At 41.8% G+C, this 26,659-nt stretch overlaps 1 protein-coding gene across 1 annotated transcript in view; it reads left to right on the forward strand.

Annotated features, from left to right (window-relative positions):
• Window positions 1-1,603: 1,603 nt before the first annotated feature.
• LOC117389813 (sterol 26-hydroxylase, mitochondrial) overlaps window positions 1,604-26,659 on the forward strand; it is a 32,353-nt gene continuing 7,297 nt past the window's right edge. Inside the window, exons 1-5 of the mRNA XM_033987535.2 lie at window positions 1,604-2,042; window positions 2,591-2,781; window positions 11,828-12,030; window positions 16,482-16,679; window positions 20,471-20,634. Coding sequence (XP_033843426.2) covers window positions 1,779-2,042; window positions 2,591-2,781; window positions 11,828-12,030; window positions 16,482-16,679; window positions 20,471-20,634 — 1,020 coding nt within the window. The 5' untranslated portion in view covers window positions 1,604-1,778. The remainder of the gene's footprint in view (window positions 2,043-2,590; window positions 2,782-11,827; window positions 12,031-16,481; window positions 16,680-20,470; window positions 20,635-26,659) is intronic.

Consider the following 26,659-nt stretch of genomic DNA (forward strand, 5'->3'; position numbering starts at 1 on the left):
GGAGGCACTGTAATGGCTCAATTTAGCAGTTTTTTTTTGTGTAAATGCATACATAACAATACATAAACTGGGCAATTCAAATGCTACAGCAGACAAACCTTGTCATTTTCTGCAGCACAGATGGTTGTGGCTCGTTGCTTTGGAATGACAGCCTTGAAGATGTAGCCTGGGACTGAAGAGATGGAGTCTGTAGAGTACTGTTTATCACAGTGATCAAATTAAATTAAATTAAATCAATTTTCAATCATCAACACAATGATGTTATATGTAGGCCTGTATAGTATGCATGATTCTACTCTTTTTACTCATAAGTTTTTTTAAATTATTTTTTTAGCTGTTCCTGTCTTTATTATTCTTCAAATTCCTTATTCCCTAACTATGATACACAGGCATGTCTCCTACTATCTCATGCACATGCACAGTATTAATCCGTATTACCTGTCGTTATCACGGATGTAGTTACTGAGAAGAACTGCACTAAAGAAGAGATACATTACAGTCTGTGCACTATTACCTAATAGATCCATGACTCTTAAAAAAGTAATTAGCCTATGGCCTTACAGACAGTACAATTGTAAACGAAGCGCCACCTTGTGTCGATAAAAAATAACAGTAATAATAGCCAACAACAACAACAACAATAGTAATAATAATAATAATAATAATAATAATAATAATAATAATAATAGTAATAATAATAATAATAGTAATAATAATAATCGTGAAGGAAGAGATTGCAGACCACGTAGAGAGTTGAAAGAAGTTTATTTGATCAGATGAATGAAGTTACAGACAGCAGGCACATGCGTTGTGTTTCAGGGGACATTTCCAGTACTTAAAGCCCCATAAAGTTTCTATCTATAGAAGACAGGTCTTATAAGGACTTAACTCATTTTACATACTGTCCGTACAAGGTCACAAAGGGATGTATAGTTAGCTGTTTACAGAGAGGTAGAATACGTCACTAAGAGATGCTTGCAATCACTAAAAAATGGATTACTAGACCTCTTGACAACCTGACTACCGGGCTAACAAGTATATGGACGGCTGAGGGATTGAACAAACACATTGGCAACACGATAACATCATTTGGCATAAAATAGGGATTTAGAGATTGTTCAGTAGTGGTAATTTGAATGAAAAACAAACAAACAAACAAACAAACAATTTAACTTACATTTGCGTTCTCCATACTGTCGTCCCAACAGGGCTTTATTTATTTTATTTAAATGAATGTACAAAAGCAATAGACACAGTACGATCTGACCTGTGTATAATTCAATATAATTACGCTAATGGAATTTAGAAAATAATCGCTGTAGTGCACAAATATATACTTTATAATACAAATTCATGGTGTAGAACTTTTTGAAAAAAAAAAAAAAAAAAATCTTTCAAATGTATGCCAAAAATATGGTTTAATTCTTTATAATTATGGCTCAATTAAATTTATGTTGTGGATTTTACCCAATAGATCCATGATTTTCCCCGATAACTTAAATCTGTGATCGTCTGTTCAAGTCTTGTCCTGATGACGTATTTCTGTTGAAGAAAAAATAACCAAAGCCAAAGGCAGAAAATAAAAAGTGTAGCGGGCACAGGCAGAAAGAGAGAGGGCGCTGGAGGGAAACAGCTTCACATTTTCACCGCTCACTTTTAGATCCTGCGCCGTACGGTTTCTGTATACGCGCTCCAAAGTAGTTTGCGCCTCTTCTGTGCAAACGAGGCCCTATTTTAGTCCAATATCGTGAGTTGTAGCGGGAAAAGCTCATTCAGCCATGCTCCGGAGATGTTTGATACCACCACCATGGCACCACCGCTGCACCGGACTACTCCAAACCGGGAAAAGGAGACTGATCCCGGCTATGAAGACCCAAACCCCCGTGGTGACATTGCTGTGTCAAAACGCGTCCACAACCACCTCTGTAATGGGAAACAACTCAAAACAGAAGACTGTTGACGACTTAACCGGACCTTCCTTTATGAACACGTTATATTGGCTGTTCGTAAAGGGATATTTTCAACATATGCACCTATTCCAGGTAGTCTAATTTAATGCTTATAAAGGTTACTAATATGATATGGGGAGATATTGTCCACTTTTGTTATTGTGCTATTTTGGTGGTGACCACTACCTACAAATAGGTTGATACCAATAATAGGCATATATAGCTTTTTAGGCCTATATTGTATTACTGTTTTATAGTTTTGTAAACTTCAACTGTAACAACTTGTCACCACTGCTAACCTACTACTAAAATTAGTAGACTAATACCGCGATTTATTCTCCTCTGTATTATAAGCAGGTTTAGTCAAAACTCGAGGTTTGTTGTCCCTGAAAAGAGGTCAGCTCAAAGTTGTCAGTTTCATATAGAGAATTAGCATAAACCCTGAGTCAGTCATCATGGTAACCCATTCTTTGAACCAGAGAAGTGGTAGTCCCCAAATTCAAAGTGGTTAGTTCTGCTTTGTGAAATGGGGCCATTGTCCACTTTGTTTTTGTGCTTTAGGTTGTCTGTGGCAGGTGTTGAACTCCACACCAGAAGTGGTTGTAAATAAAATAAAATAAAATATTCTTGTCCTCCCGCAGATTGAGCAAAGTAAGATCTGGGGTCCTTTATGGAAGTCCAGCTTTGGTCCTCTGAGTTTGGTGAATGTGGCAAGTCCAGAGCTGATAGAGCAGGTTCTGAGACAGGATGGACAGAACCCTGTACGAACAGATATGCCCCACTGGAGGAGCTACAGAGAGCTGAGGAACAAGGCCTATGGACCGCTGACCGAGTGAGTACAACCAGGACTAGACCAGGACTAAACCAGGTCTAAACTAGGACCAAAGCCAAACTGAACCAGGAGTGAACCAGGTATATGCCACACTGGTGGAGCTACAGAGAGCTGAGGAACAAGGCCTAAAGACCTCTGACCGAGTGAGTGAAACCAGGACTAGACCAGGTCTGAACCAGGTCTAAACTAGGACTAAAACTAGACTGAACCAGGAGTGAACCAGGTCCCACTTAAGAAGCTACAGAGAGCTGAGGAACAAGGTCTATGGACCGCTGACCAAGTGAGTACCACCCAGACTAGACCAGGTCTAAACAAGGCCGAAACCAGGACTGAACCAAGTCTAAATCAGGACTGAACCAGGAATGAACCAGGACTAATAATAATAATAATAATAATAATAATAATAATAATAATAATAATACATTTTATTTATAACGCACTTTACATTTGAACAACAAATCTCAAAGTGCTACTGTGCAAAAAAGACATTAAAAACAGCAAAAACAATTAACATTAAAAACAGAAGACAATTGGTGTAAAAGCAATAAAACAATAGCCGGTGTTTATCTGTAGGCCAAGGTAAAAAGGTAAGTTTTTAGTCCTCTTTTAAAAGCATCCACCGTCTCCACCGTGGAGCCCTGAGATGGTCTGGGAGGGCGTTCCACAGACGGGGAGCAGCCACTGAGAAGGCTCTGTCGCCCATGGTCTTGAGCCGTGTCCTGGGCATGACCAGACGGTGCTGTTGGCCTGACCGAGTCTTAGTGGAGGTGTGTGGTGTTAGGCGTGTTCTATCAAAATGACAACTGGATTCGATCAGTTCAAATCTCAAAATTTTATTCCCCTGACAGTTACAATCTAATACAGGACCCGGGGTCAAATGATCTATCCCTCGTATGTGCAGCAGGCAGTCTGTCTGCCTTTCCCTGGCCCCGTAACATAAAAATGGAACATGAAACATGAATATGCAAATATTATGTTGAGCAGGTTGTCGCCCCGGCTCCTCCCTCCGGTCTCGTCCATACCTCCAGGCTGCACCAGTCTATTTTTCCGGCCCTGAGTCTCATCCGACCACCCTGTCCCTGTAAAGGAGCATCTACACAACCCCAACAGTTTCCCACAATTCATATCACACAATGTTGCCTTTAACATAGTTTCAGTATTAGTACAAGATGCTCCACTCTAGTATAAACATAGTGGCTGTCAGACGACATGATTCACCTCCTACAATGTTGCCTTAACTCAGTAAAAGAGTTTCTGCAAAGCACCAACTGTCTTCCATAATTCACGTTTTACGATGTTACCTTTAACCTAGTTTCAGTGTTAGTACATGGTGTTCAAATTTTAGTATGGTGCTTGTTAGACGACCTCCAAAAAGATACAACATTCAAAGAATATATCAATTCAGTATAAAAATGGTGATTACATAATAATATTCAAAACCTATATGATTTCAATATCAAAAGATATATATGTATATGTGATGCCCCTAAGAAACTTTATTCAATCAATATGCATTCCATATTTTTGATATATGTATTTGTAATGCAACTCAGAAGCTTTATTACTTGACATACCCTTCAGTGGTGTGAGCAGTTCGGTGAGGTAAGTGGGGGCCGCACCGTGGAGACAGTGATGAGTGTGCAAGAGGACTTTGTATTGAATGCGGAAGTGAATGGGGAGCCAGTGCAGAGAGTGATGAATGGGGGTAATGTGCTCGTGTTTACGCACCCTCATCAGGACCCTGGCGGCACTGTTTTGGACATACTGGAGCTTTTGAATGCTCCTGCCAGAGATCCCGATGAGGAGTGCATTACAGTAGTCAAGCCTGGAGGAGACAAAGGCATGGACGAGCTTCGCTGCAGCAGGGAGGGAGAGAGAAGAGCGAAGTTTGGAGATATTACGGAGGTGAAAGAAGGCAGTTTTGCAGATGGAGGTGACATGATTGTTAAAGGAGAGATGGGGGTCAAATTTGACCCCCAGGTTTGTTACAGAGGGAGAGAGGGGAATGGTGTGTCCGAAAAATTAAACAGAGGTGATTGGAGAGGAGCGGAGTTGATGAGAGGTACCAGTTTGGATGGCTTCTGTTTTGGAGCCATTTAGCCGCAGGAATTTTTGACTCATCCACGCCTCTATCTCCTCCAGGCAGGAGCTGAGATGGGAGACTGCGGCAGAGGGGGTACAGGAAGGAGAGATGGTGAGGTAGAGTTGTGTGTCGTCAGCACAGCAGTGGAAATTTATTCCATGCTTGCTGACGACACGACTGAGGGGAAGCATGTAAATGGTGAAGAGGGTTGGGCCGAGAACGGAGCCCTGGGGGACCCCACAGATAACAGTGTGGGGTCTGGATCTTGCTTCCCCCAGAGCTATGAACTAGGCGTAGGTATGCCCCACTAGAGAGCTGAGGAATAAGGCCTACAGAAGCTGACAGAGTGAGTACAGCCAGACTGAACCAGGACAAGACCAGGGTCAAACACAGAGTCTAAACATGTATACATATGCCCCACTGGAGGAGCCAAAGAGAGCTGAGGAGCAAGGCCTATGGGCTGTCCAGTGAGGTTCATCTGAAATTCTTATAAATTATTCTAATAGTATTCTAATAGTAGAATAGTTTTCTCAGACCAAAAGTTGAGATTGTTTTCATACCTTTGCTCACTTCAGTCTTCCTCAAAGTGTCATGTGATGTTGCTGTGACATGTCTGAATAGTTGATTGAGACAGGTTTTGGTGATGTCTTCCTACTGGTGGAGGCAGGACTACAGTGCCATCTACAGTCCAGCTTTTTCAGGACAGTATCCTAGTATCCTGTCCTGAAAAAGTCGGGTTGCAGATTGCTCCGTCATCCTGCTTCAATCAGTACAACTAGTTAAGCGACATGTCTGGTCAGCTGACCAGACATGTCACTTAACTAGTTGTTTTTTAACCTTGTTTTGGGTTATTTTTCAAAGGACATATGGGTGGGCTGCATGTTTTTGTAATAAAATCGTACTCCTTCACCTTAACATGGTAGAGGGGTTTGAGCACCTGGGGGATGGGTCAGACAAAGAGCGGTTCAGAAGCCTTTCATGATGAGAATAAAAACAATGGCACCTATGTCGGCCGGATTGGCATTACCGGAACCCCACCCTGGAAGGTGGAAGGCCTCAACGACCGGATCTCCGAACAAGGAGACTGGCTCTGGGAACACGGAATGTCACCTCACTGGGGTGGAAGGAGCTTGAGCTTGTGTGGGAGGTTGAGTGTTACTGACTAGATATAGTTGGCCTCACATCCACACTTCGGCTCTTGTACCCAACTCCTTGAGAGGGGCTGTGGACTGCTTATTGCCCCACAGCTCAGCCACCACGTGTTGGTTGGGTCGGGGACAGGCCTCTATCTGTTGTGTTGGCCTAAGGGTCAAATAGCAGTGCCGAGTATCCGGCTTTCTTGGAGTCTCTGGTAGGGGTACTAAACAGTGCATCGACCAGGGACTCCGTTGTACTACTAGGGGGCTTTAATGCCCACGTGGGCAATGACAGTGACACCTGGAGAGGGATGATTGGGAAGAATGGCCTCCCTGATCTGAACCTGAGTGGTGTTGGACTTCTGTGCCAGTCACAGTTTGTCAATAACAAACGCCATGTTCGAGCACAAGGGTGTCCATCAGTGTACATGGCAACAGGACACCCTACGTCAGAGGTCGATGATAAACTTTGTTGTCGTGTCATCTGACTTCCGGCCACGTTTCTTGGACACTCGGGTCAGGAGAGGGGCAGAGCTGTCAACTGATCAGCTGGGGGAGGAGGAAGCCAGATAGACCTGGCAGACCCATGCGTACTGTGAGGGTCTGTTGGAACGTCTGGCGGAGCCCTCTGTCAGTGGGGTCTTCAACTTGCACCTCTGGAAGAGCTTCTCCCAGACCTTGGGGGAGGCCTGGGACATGGACTCCGGGTGGGCCATGTTCTTCACCTCTATTGTCAATGCGGCCCCTTGTAACTGTTGTCGTAAGATCTGCGGTGCTTGTTGCAGTGGCAACCCCCAAACCCAGTGGTGGACACTGGAAGTAAGGAATGCCGTCAGGCTGAAGAAGGAGTCCTTTCGTGCCTTGTTGGCTTGTGGGGACTCCAGAGGCAACTGACGAGTACCAGGCCAAGCTTAAGTCTCTTGATGTTGTGGGGCTGTCTTGGCTGACATCCTCTGCAACATCGTGTGGTGGTTGGGGATAGTACCGCTGGACTGGCAGACCGGGGTGGTGGTCCCTCTGTTTAAGAAGGGGGACTGGAGCGTGAGGGTCACATGGGAGGAGCTCGGAGTAGAGCCGCTGCTCCTCCACATCGAGAGGAGCCAGCTGAGGTGACTCGGGTTACCTCCCTAGGGAGGTGTTCCGGGCATGTCCCACCGGGAGAGGCCCTGGGTAAGACCCAAGACATGTTGGAGGGACTGTCTCTTGGCTGACCTGAGAACACCTTGGGGTTCCACTGGATGAGCTTTCTTTCTTTCTTTTATTAGTTTATTTGACAGGGGCAATGTGCAAAAACATTAAAAATGCTTTACACCAGGTTATAGCTGAAGCTAGTTTCCATCTGTAGTCCCTGAGCAGGTGAGAAATACAACATAAAATGCAAGCAATATAATCCATACACACTCACACACTACAAATGACCAATTATTATACAATAAAATCTCACTAAAACTATATCATACCAATTGCCATTCTTAATGCTGACACTGCTGATTCTCTAATAATAATTTATTAACATTGAATGAAAAGTTTTTCATGTCAGAGGAAAGTTTCATACTTTGTGGCAGTTTGTTCCATTCTTTGATGACTTTGAAAGAAAAAACTGTCTATGCGAAGGCCGAGGTCCGTTAAGGTAATCTGCAGTCATTGTGACTTGTGGACCTGGAGGTCCTGGCTGTTTGTTCAGAGCAGAGCTGCACAAATGTTTTCATTGGAGGAGGCACTGTGTTATTTAAGATTTTAAAGACTAACCGCACAATTGAAAAGGTAATTAAATTGTCAAAGTTTAACATGTTATGTTGTGAAAATATTGGACAATGATGATATCGAAGTGGCTTTTTGTCCAGTATCTTAACGGCTTGATTATATAAGGACTTTTTTGAAGGTTTTGTTGTCTCACCAACAAGATATACAATAATTAATATGTGAAATAATTATTGCATCTAGATACACTTTTGCAGCTTCATTGGTAAATTTGTTTCGAATGTGTCTAAACACAGACAGACTATATTTTAAAGTATTAGAAACTTTTTAACATGCTTTTTAAAACTAAAGATTGGATCCAGAACAACTCCTAAATATTTGAATTCCTCTACTGTTTTGATTTTGCTCTTATTTATGTATATACATGGAAAGGAAGACTGTTTTTGTGTCTTAGTAAAGTACATTGCCACTGTTAGTGGCAAAGTGAGAGAAGCAGATTGTAGCCAGTGTGAGTTAGTTTTTCAGTTAGTTTTTTGTCACACTGGTTTCTTCACTCCCATGTACATAAACAACGATATGTCCACATACTGAAGGGAGATCGTTTATATAAATTGTAAAAAGCAATGGCCCCAGGACAGAGCCTTGTGGGACACCCATATCATTGGCCTTAGATGTTGATAGCTTTGAGTTGATGCGTACACACTGGACACGGTCTTTAAGATATGATTCTATCCACTACAGTGCACTGTGATACAGATTGTAATGGGTGAGCTTTCCCAGTAACACTGAGTGGTTGACCATGTCAAAAGCTTTACTTAGGTCCAAAAATACGGCACCCACAACACCGCCCTTGTCCAGCTTTGCCTTTACTGTCTCAATGAAAAAACAGCATACAGTTTTGGTGGAGTGGTGTTTTCTATATCCAAATTGCATGGGATATAGCAGATTATTTCTGGAGAGGTGTTCCTTTAATTGTTCAGCAGTTACTCTCTCCACAACTTTTGAGACCACAGGAAGTATGCTAATTGGCCTGTAATTGCATACATTCCGTTTTGAGCCTGGATTTAAATATTGTCAAAGTAGAGGCCTGTCTCACATCTTCAGGAAGACTGTTCCAAGTTTTAGCTGCATAAAACTGAAACGCTGATTTCCCATGTTTAGTCCTGACTCTGGGCACCAGCAGGAGGCTGGTCCCTGAAGTCCTCAAATTGCGAGATGGTTCATATGGCACTAACATGTCGGAGATATACTTTGGTCCTAGGCCATGGAAAGACTTGTACACAAGAAGAGCTGCTTTAAAGTCTATTCTTTGAGCTACAGGAAGCCAGTGCAGAGACCTGCGCACAGGACTTATGTGCTCGTACTTCCTTGTTCTAGTCAGGACCCGAGCAGCAGCATTCTGGATGTACTGCAGCTGTGTTAAGGCTCGTTTGGAGAGGCCAGTGAGCAGGCCGTTACAGTAGTCTAACCTACTGGAGACAAATGCATGGATAAGTCTCTCTAAGTCTGGTTTTGACAGTAAACCTTTGATTTTTGCTATATTTTTTAGGTGGTAAAAAGCTGCAGATGTTATTGATGTTATTGTTATTCAAGTCTGAGTCCATTATTACCCCTAGATTTCTAGCCTGATTTGAAGGTTTTAGAGAGGGAGACTGGAGGTGACTGCTGACACTTTCTCTATGTTTCTGTGGGCCAAAGATGATGACTTCAGTCTTGTCTGAGTTTAGCAGAAGAAAGTTGTTTTGCATCCACACACTGCTCGATGCAGTGGCAGAGTGAATCCACTGGTCCATATTCACCTGCTGCCAGTGAGATATAGATCTGAGTGTCATCTGCATAGTTGTGGTAAGACACATTATTGCTGCGTATTAACTGGCCTAATGGCAGCATGTAGAGATTGAACAGCAGGGGTCCAGCAGGATTGAACCCTGGGGTACCCCACAGGTCAGGGACATTTTATCTGATATACATTTTCCAATTTCAACAAAGTACTCCCTGTTTTCTAAATAGGACTTGAACCAGTTTAGTGCCGTACCAGAGATGCCCACCCAGTCCCCTACACTTTGTAAGAGAATCCCATGATCCACAGTGTCAAAGGCAGCACTCAGATCTAACAGGATCAAGACTGAGACTTTGCCTGCATCAGTGTTCAGGCGGATGTCATTTGTCACCTTGATAAGAGCAGTCTCAGTGCTGTGGTGGGGTCTAAAACCTGATTGGAAGACATCAAAGGAGTTGTTAATTTGGAGGAAGTTAATAAGTTGTTGGTAAACAACTTTTTCGAGGACTTTGCCTAAAAATGGCAGATTTGAGATCGGTCGATAATTGTTCAATATTGTGGCATCAAGACTGCTCTTCTTTAGGAGAGGCTTGATAACCGCAGTTTTCAAAGCGCTTGGGAATGTTCCAGATTGAAGTGACATATTAACTATGTGAGTGAGTGGTGACAGCAAACTGTTGAGCACAGACTTTAGAAATTTAGTGGGTAACACATCAAGGCAGCATGTAGATGAACTCAGACTGGTGACAATCTCTTGGACAGTTTTGTCAGTTACAGGTGCAAAGTGAGTCAGCTCTAAGTGTCTGGGTGGGTGCTGGGTTGTTATTTGCGTTGTGGAATTTATAGCATTTTTAATGCCCTGAACCTTGTCATTAAAGAATACTGCAAACTCATTGCACTTAGATGTGGAAATTAGTTCTAACGGCAGTGGAGCTGGGGGGTTTGTTAATCTGTTTACCATTGCAAACAGGACACGAGAGTTGTTACTACAACTTCCAATAATGTCAGAAAAATACCTTTGCCTTGTTCTACATAAAGTGTGGTTGTACATATACATCTTTTCTCTGTAAATCTCATAATGAATCTGGAGCTTTGACTTGCGCCATTCCCGCTCGGCCCTCCGGCACTCCCTTTTCTGTGCCCTGACCAAGTCATCATTCCTCCATGGCGCTTTCTGCTTATCTTTAACCATTTTAACCTTCATTGGGGCAATGGTGTCCAGAACATTCAAAACACTCGAAGTTACAGAGTTCAACAAATCATCAACATTAGAACATGAGGCATTTTCAAAGTGTATCATTTCCATGAACAGTGCACCTGTGTTATCATTTATGTGTCTTCTTCGAACAACTGCAGGACCAGCTGCTGGTTTGGGAATAACAGACAGGTCAAAGAAGACACACAAATGATCAGATAGAGCAACATCCACCACATTGACATTTGAAATATTTACTCCTTTTGTAATGAGCAGGTCCAGAGTGTGTCCTCTGTTGTGGGTGGGCTCGCTGACATGCTGAGTCAGACCAAAGGTTTCAAGGACCTTTGGCTTTTCTGTCAAACACATTATCCACATGTACATTAAAATCACCTGTATTGACTAAACCATCAAAGTCTGTGCATGCGACTGAAAGCATCTCAGTAAAATCATCAATAAAACTCAGACAGTGCTGGGGAGGTTTATATATGACTAAGTAGAGTATGGAGGGGGATTGTTTTAGCTCCATTTTGAATGAAACATACTCAAAAGATGAAAACACCCCAAATGACAAACTGTGAGTAACTAAATTATCTCTAAAAAATGCACACCTCCACCCTTTTTGTTTACTCATGTTTCAGATTCAAATTTGAAGTTGGGTGGAGTTGATTCCACTAGAACTGCATTACCTGTGTTTTTGTCAAGCCATGTTTCGGTTATAAACATAAAGTCAAGACTAAAAGAAGAAATAAAATCATTAATTAAAAAGGACTTGTTACATAAAGATCTGACATTGAGCACAGCAAGTTTCAGCTTAGTTTCAGTAGGACTGGATGTTATCATCTTACAGGGAATGTAAACTAAATGTCTCTGATTGGACAGTTTAACTGTCCTTCTGTTAATCAGTCTACGTGTTGTAACTGTAGATATAGCTCCATCACAGGGCCTCAGCATGATATTATTTTGTACTGCTTAGACTGCTGCCCCCCACGATCCGGCCTGGGTAAGCAGAAGAAAATGGATGGATTTAATGTTGAAAATTACACATAACCACATAGTGGTATCGAAATCGAAATTTTAGTATTGTGACAACACTAGTCTATATGTTGGTTGTTTTTGTTGTGTGCTTATAGTCTTTTTGGTTTTTACAGGATGGGGGAAAAATGGCATCACATTCGCACTATTCTGAACCCACGACTGTTAAAGCCCAAACATGTGTCCTCCTACACAGACACCATAAATGAAGTGGTGACAGACTTCATTCACAGAATGTCATGGCTCAGAGACACCAGCAGGGGGCAGGAGCCAGTGGTCCACAATCTCGTTGATGAGCTCTACAAGTTTGCTTTTGAAGGTTAGGATTTTTTACTAATCTTCATGCTGACAGTGTGATATATTGCTGAAGTGAATATAGACAATACATGATAATATTGAAACAAATTTATGACACTGACACAATAAACATGAAGCAGGCAATATAGTTGTATTGTGACAGGCCTAAGGATATGGTCAAAATTACTGTAGCAAAATTAGCTTACGCAGTAATGCACAGTTTCCCATATTGTGTAGCCCTAATAGCTGTTTTATAGCAGCCGCAAAGTACAATATATTGAACCCACACATCTAACCATCATCTGATCCAGGACTCCTGGAATCTGGTCCCCACAGAAATAAGGAATATGACTTATATACATAGTTTTAGTAGATTTGTGAAGCGGTGGCTTCTGGACAATCAGACATGTGAACATAACTAATCTGTATGTGTTTTTGCATCACAGCAAATGTGTCTGTCTTGTTGAGTGACTGTGAATTATGTTTATTGTTGTTCATGTATGTGCTGTGCTTTTAGCATGTTCTAATTTTACTAATATGTCTACAGTATTATTCACTGATCTTTAATGTGCTTTGTCATGTGTGATGGACTGAATGTTTTCTGTGCCTATGTCCATTTTTTGTCTTGCCATCAACCTGCCAATGGGACTACGGATGAAAATTAGCCTGCATGGCTAACTCTGGCACTTTTACATGCTATACTAACACATGTTGATCAATGTGCACTGTCCCATATTTAATAAATAAACATAAACAGGAAATATCCAAATTGGTGTTGTAAAGGTTAAGTACACTGTACTTGAGTTTTACTGTCCTAAAAACATAGTTAATTTTAAACAGTTTGCAATGGTCCAAAGTTATTCCTCACTTGCTTTATGCATTCTGAGCATCCTAATTATTCTCTGCAATGAGTTTATAAGTGCATTTTGCAGTTCTTAGAGAACATTGTGGAGTTTTACAGTCACAGTAAAGCTAACAACAAGCGTGCTAACATGCACTTTTTGATTATTGGGCAATAAAACGCTTTACAATTAGATGTAGGCAGCACGCAGTGGACATATTCTGACCTCGAGAGCTGTTTATGCAAAATATCTGTATTGGGACAAAACAGAATCTGCTCAAATATATCCAGTGCTTCTCAAACTGTGGTACATGTACCTCTGGGGTTACACATGCTCTGCTCTCTTACTAACTCCGAACTCCTCCAGTGTGACTTGAGATCATCAACCTATCTTTAAGGGAATGCCCAGCGACCCTGCATAGGAAATTCATTTTGACTGCTGCCATCCTTCCCTAACTAGGGAACTCTTCCACTTGAGGCAGGGACTCTCCAACCATTTGGAGTAGGCAATCCACCTTTTTCCGATCAAGAACCTTGGCCTCGGATTTAGAGGAGCTGATTCTCATCCCATCTGCTTCACACTGTTAGGTGTGTTCTATCAAAAATGACGACTGGATTCGATCAGTTCAAATAAAAAAAGTTTATTCCCCTGACAAATACAATCCTAATACAGAGCTCTGGGGTCAGACCGGTGTCCCTAACAACCTAGGTATGCAGGACTTAAGTCAGGCGCTCCGACTGCCTGCCTCTCCCTTGACCCAAAGGTAAAGTACAACATGAATATGCAAATATTATGAATGATATATAAAATAATATTAGCAGGTTGACGCCTTGGTTCCTTCTTCCGGCCTCATTCACCTCTCTCGGACATCCCCGACTCCACCGGTCTGTTTTTCGGCCTTGAGTCTCCTCCGGCTGCCTTATCACTGTAAAGGAGTTTCTGCAAAGCACCCAACTGCCTCCCATTATTCAGAACACACAATGCTGCTTTTAAAGAGAACTATTATAATGAATAAATTATTTCAATACTAAAGCATTAAATCAGTGTTCAAGCCAATATATAACTTCATTAAACAGTATTCAAACAAATATATGAATTCAGTGTTTTGATATACTGTATATGTGTAATGCACCTAAAAAGCTTTATTGAAACTAATACAGTGAGGCAAATAAGTATTTGAACACCCTGTGATTTTGCAAGTTCTCCCACTTAGAAATCATGGAGGGGTCTAAAATTTTCATCTTAGGTGCATGTTGACTGTGAGAGACATAATCTAAAAAAAAATTATCTGGAAATCCCATTGTAGGATTTTTAAAAATAATTTATTTGTATGTTACTGCTGCAAATAAGTATTTGAACACCTGAGAAAATCAATGTTAATATTTGCTACAGTAGTGTTTGTTTGCAATTACAGAGGCCAAATGTTTCCTGTAGTTTTTCACCAGGTTTGCACACACTGCAGGAGGGATTTTGGCCCACTCCTCCACACAGATCTTCTCTAGATCAGTCAGGTTTCTGGGCTGTCGCTGAGAAACACGGAGTTTGAGCTCCCTCCAAAGATTTTCTATTGGGTTTAGGTCTGGAGTCTGGCTAGGCCACTCCAGAACCTTGATATGCTTCTTAAGGAGCCACTCCTTGGCTATCCTGGCTGTGTGTTTCGGGTCATTGTCATGTTGGAGGACCCAGCCACGACCCATCTTCAATGCTGTAACTGAGGGAAGGAGGTTTCCCCAAAATCTCACAATACATGGCCCCGGTCATCCTCTCCTTAATACAGTGCAGTTGTCCTGTCCCATGTGCAGAAAAACACCCCCAAAGCATGATGCTACCACCCCCATGCTTCACAGTGGGGATGGTGTTCTTTGGATGGTACTCATCATTCTTCTTCCTCCAAACACAGCGAGTGGAATTAAGACCAAAAAGTTCTATTTTGGTCTTATCTGACCACATGACTTTCTCCCATGACTCCTCAGGATCATCCAAATGGTCACTGGCAAACTTAAGACGAGCCTGGACATGTACTGGTTTAAGCAGGGGAACCTTCCGTGCCATGCATGATTTTAAAACATGACGTCTTAGTATATTACTAACAGTAACCTTGGAAACGGTGGTCCCAGCTCTTTTCAGGTCATATATAAATGGACAATAGGAAGTGATCATGGGCTGCACTTCCGTCTGCATTAATGCTGGCTCCAATTCACGTTTTTCACCTTGAAAACAGTTGCCCCTGTCTGTAAATGCTGCTGTCATGCTCATCATTTTGGTCTTAAAATGTTTGTATTGAATCGCTCTACATGATCCTGGTGTTTTTATTTATTTATTTTTATTAAGTTTGATTGACAGCATTGCTAAGTGCCCTTCCCCTGCTAAACCAGCGTTGCTGGCAGGAAGGGGCATTACCTGATACAGCTTTTCTCCAGGTTGGCTCTTTGGTTGCTATGATACTCATGGTCAGAATTCCAAATAACAGCCTGGCTCCAAATTCACTCCATAATGGCTAGCCTCGATAAGCTTAATTTGAGTTGAATGCTATGGGTGATGTCACATGCATGTCCACTTATTTATACAGTCTATGAATACTAGTTCTGTCTTGATAAAGCCATCAGGACATCATCATCATCTGAAAAATCCACAAAGCACACTGGTTTGACTGGTTGGGCAAACTCCCTCGAGCACCCGATGGAGAGTATAGAGCTAGTTCAGTGTTCCTCAACCGGGACGATACACTGCTCCTCTGGAAGCCAAGGTTTGGCTATCGGTCGCATTCTTCTCTCCAGTACCCTTGAATAGACCTTACAGGGCAGGCAGAGGAGTGCGATTCCCTTGTAGTTGGAACACACCCTTTGGTCCCCCTTTTTAAACAGAGGAAACACCACCCCAGTCTGTCAGTCCAGAGGTACTGTCCCGGACCACCGCATCCAGAGCCTTAAGATACTCAGGACAGATCTCATCCACCCCTGGCGACTTACCACCAAGGAGCTTGCCAACCACCTCAGTGACTTGAGTGCCCGGGTGGTGGGTGCGTCCTGAGTCCACCTACGAGTCCCCAGCCTCTGCTTCCTCTTTGGAAGAGGTAATGATGGGATTGAAGAGATCCTCAAAATATTCCTTCCGCCATCCAACAACATCCCCAGTCAATGTCAATAGCACTGTAAACAGGGTCGGTGAAGTACTGCTTCCCCTTCCTGAGGCGTTGGATGGTTTGCTGGAATTTCTTTGAGGAGTCCCCGGTCGGTGCCCTGTTTAGTACCTCTCCCAACACAACCTGTCTCCTACCCAAAAGGCGCAAGGACGGAACCCTCTCATTCACTGGGGTGAAACACATGACGCCTGACTCACACCACATTCATACTAAGCAATGTGGGTCAATTGTCTTGGGTCACTTGTCAACAACAGTTTTTGCCACTGATGCCCCACTCCATCTGGTATTCCCAGTGGTCTCCTGTCCAAATACTATCCAGGCCCAACCCTGCTTACTTTCTGATAAGTTAAAAAGTTACATGGTTAAAAGCTCTGAAAAGTAGATTTTACATAATAAGGTCACTTTAATACTAAATACACCCGAAGAAGCATAACATGTATCCTTTAATAACAGTAATTGAGCCTAATTTGTCTTTCTGTGATTGTCCAGGCATTTGCTCGGTGCTGTTTGAGACTAGAATGGGGTGTATAGAGGAGAACATCCCAGAGGAGACCCAGCACTTTATCTTCTCTGTGGGCGAGATGCTTCGACTGTCACACGTGGTCATGATCTTCCCCCGCCCCCTCTGGCCCTACCTGCCTCCCTACAAGAAGTTTGTGGCCGCATGGGACCACCTCTTCAAAGTCGGTGAGTAGGTTTAGCAGAGCCAATTTATTTGGAGCCAAAGCCATCATGAAGGCTGCAATACTGGATAATTACAATGTTAAAATATAATACCGTAAATTTCGGACTATAAGCCGCTACTTTTTTCCACGCTTTGAACCCTGCGGCCTATATAGCAGTGCGGCTTATTTATGGAATTTTACTGGATAACGGCCCCTGGGGGGGCACTCTCTAGCTGTAAACGTAAAAGTGAGACAGACGTGGGGAAAGATTCTGCCCTGAAGAATTCACTAGTTTTGATTTTGAACGATCATTTTGCGCATCATGAAATGGATATGATGCAGTTTTTAAGATAAAGAAGGAAATAGAGCAGGGGTCGGCCTTTAACACGCAAAGAGCTATTTGTACCCACTTTCCACGTAAAATAAAACACTGGGAGCCGCAAATACTTTTTGACATCTAAAATGAAGATAACACTGTGTATAATAATAATAATTTAACGGAATAATGTAGGTTTTATTTGTCTGTATTGTCTGTTAAATTTATCTTTCTTTTTCTTGGAGATCATAGTCTCCTCTTTTGGCTCCTCAGTTGTCCTTTTCCCCTTTGTTAAAAGCTCTCCAAAGACTTTTGTTTTGGCTCATTTTCACTCGCTTGTGGCTCTACTTTTGTGCTTCGTGTCTGATACGTCATCGCGGAGACAAGAGCAGATAATATACTTGCTACTACATCAAATAGATTTCTGTGGCGATTTCCAGCAGGATTTTCATGATACATCTAGGGACGAGCTTATTAGTGTGTCATTAGGTACGGGCGAAAGTTGCTCCTGACCCCTGTGCGCACTAGGGATGGGACGATATTAAATTTTAGACTCACGATTATCGTGGCCAAAATAATCGCGATTAACGATATTATCGCGATAATTATTAACCTGTTAACGTTCCGACGGCCCGGGCCTACTTTACAACTTTACAGCAATGTACATACACTTCTGCGTCACCCACACAAACAATCTACACATCAAATGAAAGCTGCGGCGCTTGTCTTTCTGGATATGCAAACCATTTTCACCTGCAATCACCACAGTGCTGACAGGAAAGACGTTTTTATAGAAAAGTCACAAAGTGTGAATCTGGACTTCACTTACCATTGAGCGCTCTGGTTCTGTCAAACATCAACATATTCACACAACGTTGGTCTCATTTGTTCCGTAAAGGTCCAGAGAATATATTCCAGTCAAGAAATTATGTCCAATCTGCTGCAGGAAAGTACTCCAAATATGAAATCTGCTCCGTCACTTCTTTGCCTTTCTTTAGTCGATTTCAGGCATAATAAACTTCTGACAGCGCCAACTTTGTTCCCCAGTGCTAAACACACGTATTAGCTTGTGATTGACACCAATGTTGGCCAATAAGGTGGGGGTGTGGGTTACTGAGCCCGCAGACAGCCAATGAGCAGCGGGACAGGATGACGTATCACATGCCATGGTTTTCCGTAAACAGACGTACCCGGAAGAAAATGTGTACTCCTCAATGTCATGCTGGAGAAATGGACCGGTCCTTGTTGCGCCGGAAGTGACGCAAGTGCCCGTCGACGAAGACTTAATTTTTTTTAAATTAAGGCACTTTGGTGAATTGGGAAACGAGTGGATGCAGAAATGTGTGCATAATGGCGCATTTTACGCACTGTTGTTTTGCGTTTTAAACATGACGAAACAGACAAACCAAAGGGAGTACGTGACCGAGGACACTGTGGATGTTTGTACAAGTTAAACTAGAGGCATCTCGGACCTGGAGCGGTTCATGGCAAAGATTAAAGATCCCACAGTGGACTCAGGAGTAAAGGACCTTATTTTTTTATGGATTGGATGCTGTTCTCGATCGGTAAGTGTGGTTTATTCTGCTATTGACTTAATTGTACGTAAATTATACCGTGTATAATCGTTAGCTTTGCTCCTGTGCACACAGTGCGCATTCGGACCGTGCGCTCTGGCACATTTGTGTTCAGCTGTATGAATTAGACTTAATTTGTCTATTGTTTAAAAGGTGTTGTTTTATTCTGCAGTTTGTATTATTGTAGGTAAAAATCTAAGATGTACACACATTAGCGTCTCATCTGTGCGCACGGGTGAGGCGCGCACTGGTACGTTCCTGTGGAGAGTTACGGATCAGACTTTGTTTATTGTTGATATCTGACAGAATATAGTTCAGACAGCCATAAGCACAGAAGCTACAAGTGTCATTGCTATGTCAGAGTGGGCAAACACCAGAACTAACATATAAACGTTGTATTGGAACTGGAAACATGAGGCTGTGTGATGCCGTAAAGGCGATTATAATCGTGCACAATGATCGCGATTATTAAAAAATGCCACGAACGATTAATTGCGGACCTTATTTATCGCGATTAACGATATTATCGTATATCGTCCCATCCCTAGTGCGCACAGCGTCTGAAAATTAGGGCTTTTTACGCAGGACTGTGAGCTGTGTCTGTGTCTGTGAGACGTGAGACGTGAGCGGAGTTTGTTTTGAACATTGTTCCGCGAGTGTGACGCTTATTTTGAGCAAGGAAAAATAAGAAAATATAATTTTATTTTAAGATCATAATAATCTTCCAATTTAAACTACAATAAAAAAAGAGCTAACAGGAATAAAATACACTTCAATTAAATACTTAAAATTTATTTTCCCAAGCCACGCAGAGCCGCAGTATAAGGCTGAAAGAGCCGCGGGTTGCCGACCCCTGAAATAGAGCCACTGCACGTAAGCTCGACATCAATGAATCCAACTTGGTCAATGTAAAAAGACGACAAAAGTTTTCAGAGGAAATAAAAGCAGATTTTCCTTGTTGGTGCAGCTTTATTTTCTAAACCTGCAGATGTTGATGTCGTGTTGGTGCCAATTTTCAGGCACAGTTTAAAAAAAGCGTGTCGGTGCACCGTCTTTCTGTGTAAATATCTCATGTTACAATATGAAAACCTGCGGCTTATATTCAGGTGCGGCTTAATTATGGACAAAATTGATTTTCTTTTCAAATTTAGCTGGTGCGGCTTATATTGAGGTGCGCTCTGTAGTCCGAAATTTACGGTAAGTTAAAGGGCTCATATCATGCAATTCTCTCATAATGTTGTTGCCTCATCAAAAACATACTTGGAGTTGAGTTTTGTTTCATTCACACATGTTTAACACACAAATCCTGCATATTTAGGGTGGGTTCTTTTCTCAAACACCTTGTTCTACCTTGTCATTTCATGTAGTAATACAGGAAGTGCTCCACTGTGTTTTTAAACTCTATACACCTTCACTAGAATCATTTGAATGATTTCAACTACCACTACATGACATCACAAGGTGGAACAGAGCATTTTGAGCTTTGGAGATGTAGAAAGACTGATAAAGGATTACTCAAACATGTGAATGAAACAAAACACAACTCCAGGTATGTTTTTGAGGAGGACACTACATTAGAACATGGTTTAAAGCTCACAAGAATTAATTTTCTGTAATATAGAACTTGATTTAAAGAGGGGGTAATACAGTTACATGTAGTATTAACTGCTAACACATTACTTTTTGTTGGTTTAAAAAGGCTATATTCGCCAAAAGCAACATACTAAAAAGTTTAATGAGTTTCAGTTTTGTATTTGGCACTTTGGTGAACAGAGAAAGGGTGGTGTGGGAGTGCTGCAGAGATCTTCCTGGTTCCGTAAACCTGTGGGCTGAGTCTTACACAGGATGCACAGTAGAAAGCTGCTTAGAAAGTCATGTATTTGGTTAAAGGGTAAGATACATTTTTTATGTTCTGTTTTAAAGCTGAGGAGCTAATTCAAAAGAAAATTAAAGAGATAGAGCATAAAGTGGATTTGGACCAGAACATAGATGGAGCTTATCTGACCCACCTGCTGCTCAGTGAGAAAATGACAGTCGAGGAGATACTGGGCAGCGTCACTGAGCTGCTGCTGGCCGGAGTCGACACAGTGAGTCCAAATACAATACAATAATTACAATAACAAAATGTGCTGGTGTAGTTTCATGTCCCACCAGACAATAAGTCTCTACAAGTTAACCTGTATAAATAAAGTATTAATTCTAAAAAGCATAAACCTGCCACTATAAGCTATTTTTCAGGTCTTTAATATTTAGTATAGGTGTGTGGTAGAGCAGCAAGATTAATCACAATCAAAATTGAATGGATGCAATTTGCAAACCACAAAGACTGCAGTTATTTGAAGGATCATAATTTCCTGCACAAACAACAAATTATCCTGTCATATTCTGCATAAAAACTCCTAACTGAAGTTTACATCTGTATTAGTTTATCAGTTCATAATTTGGTCTTTCTGACAATTCTTCTGGACATGTTAAAGAAGACCTTGTGCCTGCTATATAGTTATAGTCTATGACACCCATGCATCATTATGTTATAATTTGCAATGTTAATGTAAAACTACTTAATAAAAGAAACACGTCTGACATTGCCGTGAACGTCACCACAGCACAGAGCCATGGAGATGTTAGCTGGATACCTGCACATTTTGCTAGTGAATAGCAGATTTTATTTTTCATATCTACCAAAATTACTACACGATGCTGCCGAAGTCAATGGGCCGTACTCAATATGTTGTGAGTTTAGCCTTTAGCGGCTAGGTACATCTGGCCCTACCCTGTCCATGGACCATGCACAATTGAGCCACCCTTAATGAGACTTTGTGCAGGAGCAAGTGGAACGGCTACGAAGGAGGCAAGGGAATAATAAATAAATTGCAAATTATAAATTATAATGTTTATGCTTCCAGGGTACTTCTGAACCATGTGCTAAACCTATGGCTCATCCATGACAGTTGGGCTCGTTCACATCACTCACATGCTCGTTCATGTCGTACCACTTGACTTCTCTAACCACTTGAGTTTAGCTATCGATAGGTTTGTTGCCAAACCTATCGATTAAAAAGTGACTACAGATGGATTTTGAGCTGAGAAAAAAGTTAATGATCGGAAAATAGGTAAAAATTTGACCGTAAAATTCGACCTGTGAAAGCTGTAGGTGCCCTCTTAGCCGAACTCGAGCAGTTAATGATTACATTTTGCTCTACTAGAAAAATCATTTCTGGGCAAGAGGTTATTTTTTGTTGTAGTACCAATGAGTGCCCACTAATTCAACTTGTGACATCTCTAAGCTAGCATTACCCTATCCAGTTATTTTAATAGATCCATGGCATATAGGGGGGATTGACTGGCAATATGTCATCTTGAAAATAAGCAATTAAAGATTGCTCAAACATGCACAAATCAAACAACTTCAAGAGGGAAAATGAGAAGGGGAAATTACTAACAACGTTATGCTGTGCAAAGTCAATTTGCATTATAGGTCTGTTTTAGAATGTGACTTTTTTTGTGTGTAATTTGTTTCAAGAAATACCACTTGCAAAAATTGAATTGTTTATGTTCATGAAATTAAGATTAAGATCAGCTTTAAAAAAATAACCAAATTGAAACTTTGAAAGAGGTTGAGTACTAACTTGAGAAGGGAAAAAGTAAGGCACAACCATCGAGCAATTTATCATATACTAACCCTTACACGTTTTCTCATCCCTACTGTGTTAATTAGTAGACCCAATGGTAGACCTAATAGGCCTAGTAGTATTAGTAGTAGAAATTTGGGGGGCCAAGCAGGGATCTCACTAGACCCTTTTTACTGGGGCACGTGCCCCAGTATAGATCAGCTGTGCCCCAGTATGGAAAGACCCAGCCCGTCACTGCACAGGAGGCAAGTGCCAAGAGCACATAATGCCGAATGAAGATTACCAGTTCCAGTTCTGGGATGCTGTTGACCGTAATCTGCGGATCAGATACAGCGTGTTCTGGTGGGTCGGGTCCGAACAGTCCTCTGCTTTATTGTGACAAGTCAGCACAATAAGCATCTCCTGAAGTTTTGGGGCCAACTTATACAAGCTTTCCTTATGATGTAAAGTGCATTTTAATAAAATGCAAGTCACCACACAATAAAAATGGAATATTTAGCTATTATAGTTTTACCTATCATTGCTGCAGATAACACTATTATCAGATCAACCATGGGGCGCTCTCCCATTGTCAAGACGACAGTAGATACAGCACCAGGGAAAGTCCGATAATTTGGATTTAAGGGAGGTAATGTGGACGAACAAAAATAATTGAACACTTGTAAGTTCTCAGTCCAGACCTTGAACTTCAGGTGTGAATCAGCACTTAATGATAAGCCTAAATTACAGATGATTCACTTGGCCTTCATTATTCACATGTTTGAATGACTGTTGACACATAAACACTTCTGAATACTTTTCTTTTGCAGAATAATTAATTTTTATTCAATCTCTAAGTGCCAAGTGCATTTGAGCTGCTCACATGACAAGGTGCAGATGCTCCCTCTAAAGTCTGTTCCACATGCACTCTAAGCGGTGTGAGCAGGACACTTGCTTCTAGGGAGGCGGAGCCCACTCCAGAGGAGTGCTACAGAGTAGTCCATGGTGGAAGGGTCCTGGGAATTGAAAAACACCCATTGTGACTATAAAAGTGATGCTCCAGCATGAAAAAACAAGTCACAGATCAAAGTCTGATTGTGCACAGACCATATAGTCAGGTTCCTCACCTGGACTCATCTGACGCAGCATAAAACATGATCCAGACCAGGGATGTCACTGGACCTGCAGCTATACTGGGGCACCGGTCCCTTTCATGTTTACCTACATTTTTCTCAAAAGTCTGATGCAGTGCATCTCTTTCAAGCTGGGGGGACTGGGGGTCCCCTTTTATGAAATTCTGCACAAAACAGATGTAATTTCCTGTAATGTGGTGGATTTTCAGTGAATAAATGCATGTGTCATCCTAACTGAGAATTATCTCCCAAGAGGCTTTTACCTATTATATGATTAGTACAACTATAGATACCCTTATTAAATTTAACATGCGTCTTACACAAGCTGCTAATCATTTGTGTCGAACTCCTGTGCCAGTGGTAGTGGACAGCAAGAAGCCCTCTGGTGCCTCCCTGTGCTCCGACCTTCTCTCCAGTACACTCAGCACACTGAGCATCTCCTGAGTCACTCCAGAGTCTGACAAAACTAAAGGCTCAAACTTCTTTTAGGACACCTGACCTCACATTTTATGTTGCTTTTAATGCAACTAAAATCTAGTTAGAAACTTTACCGCGGTATACTTGGCACTATTGAATCCACACAGATATTCTATCTTAATTGTTTATGCATCAAACTACACCAATATGAAGTGGACTTTTAAAAAATGAAAAAATGGACTAAAAGCTTGGGCTTGTTCAAGTGTGTGAGTGCATATGGAACAGGCTCCAGAGGCAGCATCTGCACCGTGTAATTTGACCGGCTCAAATGCAATAGCACTCAGATTTAATAAAAATTAATTCTTCTACAAAAGAAAAGTTTGTGTCAACAGTGATTCAAACATGCGAATAATGAAGGCTAAGAGAAGCCTTCATTGACGTCCCTGATCCAGGATTCTAGTCTCACACTCCTGGAAGCTTTTGCACTGTTTCCAGTGTTTGCCTATAACATTGTATACGAGTCTGTGGCCTGAGCAGCACTGCGCTGCGTTCCATCAACTTTTACAGCACAATTCGAATGTTATGGAACAAACCTCCCAATGATAACAGTATTTTTTCAAAAATAAAAACTTAAAATGCACTGTGCCAAATTATTATGCACAAGAGCTTCAAACCATGTTATTGTTCTAAAGAACAGAAAATGCTCATTTCTATATTTTTCAATTAGAAGCATTAGCATATTACTGAAATCAAAAGCTATTTCAATCAAAACAACTTAACAGGTTAAGTTACATTTTAACATAGGATCCCTTCTTTGATAGGAGCTTCATAATTCTTATATCCATTGAATTTGTGGAGAGTTTCTGCTTAAATTTCTTTGCCGGTTGTCAGAATAGCTTCCCAGAGCTGCTGTTTGGATGTGAACTGCCTCCTGCACTCATAGGTCTTTTGCATGAGGATTCTCCAAACATTTCAATAGGGTTGAGATCAGGCGAGGATGGAGCCAAACCATGAGTTTTTCTTCTTTTATGCCCGTAGCAGCCAATGATGCAGAGCTATTCTTTGCAGCATGAGATGGTGTATTGTCATGCATAAAGATGATTTTGCTACAGAAAACACAGTTTGTCTTTTTGTACCATGGAAGAACATGGTCAGTCAGAAACTCCACGTACTTTACAGAGGTCATTTTCACACCTTCAGGGACCCTAAAGGTCAACCAGCTCTCTCTCCATGATTCCGACCCAAAACATGACTCTGCCTGTCTGTTTGAAAATTAGTCTTAATGTATTTCTGAGCCCACTGGAGCCGTTTCTGCTTGTGAACATTGGTTAAGGGTGGCCAAATAGTAGGTTTATGCATAACTCCAAGCCTCTGGAGGCTCCTACTCCTTAATGTTTCACAGGACTCGAGGCATCAGCAGCTTCAAATACCTGTCTGCTGCTCTGTAATGGCATTTTGATGGCTGCTTCAATGTATTTGTCTGGCACAAACCTTCCTCATTGTGCTTAATAATGTGGAACGTTCTTAAGTAATTAAAATAATTGGACTTACCAAACTAATTGGCACAGGTGTGTGATTTTTATTTCATAGACCCAAAGAGCCCTGAGACACAATACAGTCCATGAGTTTCACTGGAAAACAAAAAAATTTACCGTAAACACAATTTTGCATAATAATTTGGAACGAGGTGTCCGAGGTTTTAGTCCCTTTTTTAGTTTTTGAAAATCCACCTCATATTCGATGCATAAACGATTAAGATAGAATAGCTGTGTGGATTCAATGATTGGTGATTCTCACTATATTTCAGTTGGATTAAAAGCAACATAAAATGTGAAGCCAGGTGTCCTAACAAATGTTTAAGGCTTTAGTTTTGTCAAGACTCTGGAGGGTCTGTCCACAGCCCGGTGTGAGGCTGTGACAGACAGGGGCACTCAGTGCGTTAAGTGTGCTGGAGAGCAGGGGGGCAGCAGAGGGCTGGGGGTCTATTACCACTGATACAGGAGTTGGACACAAATGATCAGTAGCTCGTGGAAAACGCATGTTAAGTTTAATAAGAGTATCCTACAGTTTTCTAACAATAAAATAGATAAAAGCATTTCCTGGGAGATAATTCTTATTAAGGTTGCTAAATGCATGTATTCATCTGAAATCCACCATAATAAATGACATCTGATTTGTGCAGAATTCCCTAATGGGAAATGTGATTGACAGAGGTGCATTACATCAGAGTTTTAAGAAAAAGTCGGTACAAACAAAAGGGGCCAGTGCTCCGGTATAGCTGTAGGTCTGGTGACATCCCTAGGGCCAGGGCAGGAAGGCTCATATGGGCCTTTCTCTATTATAAATGTATAGGCAGAGGTTCCAATTCTGTGCTCTCACTGCTCTGGGGCCTGGGACAACAGACTCCTTTGTATCCCCCTGTCAACTCTCCAAGTAGTAGTATTAGTAGGCCTGGTAGCAAATTAAATGTTCCTACGACTTTTTGATATTTAACAGAGTTTATTTTCAATGTAATATGTGCAAGGTAGTGATCGAGACTTCGAAGCGTGTGCCGAGTAGGGGAGGGGACGTTTCCGCAATGCGTGTATCGAGGCTTGCTTCATTTAGGGGAGGAGCTGAAAATGATGACGTCCGAAGTCTCGCTGCCCGGCTGTACCATGTGACTGATTCAGAAAGTGGTTCTGATTTTGCCGCGAGTGACAACCTGTAGTGTAGGTAACATGTGGTGTCGCCTGGATGACAGTGTCAGGCAGACACAAACATAAAACTTGACAGCAGACGCAAATATTGAGGTCCAACGCTACATGATGGACACAGATACAGCAAGGCTGGAGGACCGTTCAATACTGGGAGAGACAGACAAAAATGTGTATCCAGAGCCCATGTATATGTTTGTGTATTTATATAAGTTAGCAGTGGCAGTCTTGTGTACGCCTGCCTCATCTGTGCCC

The sequence above is a fragment of the Periophthalmus magnuspinnatus genome, chromosome 21, assembly GCF_009829125.3.
Source record: "Periophthalmus magnuspinnatus isolate fPerMag1 chromosome 21, fPerMag1.2.pri, whole genome shotgun sequence".
NCBI lineage: Eukaryota > Metazoa > Chordata > Actinopteri > Gobiiformes > Gobiidae > Periophthalmus > Periophthalmus magnuspinnatus.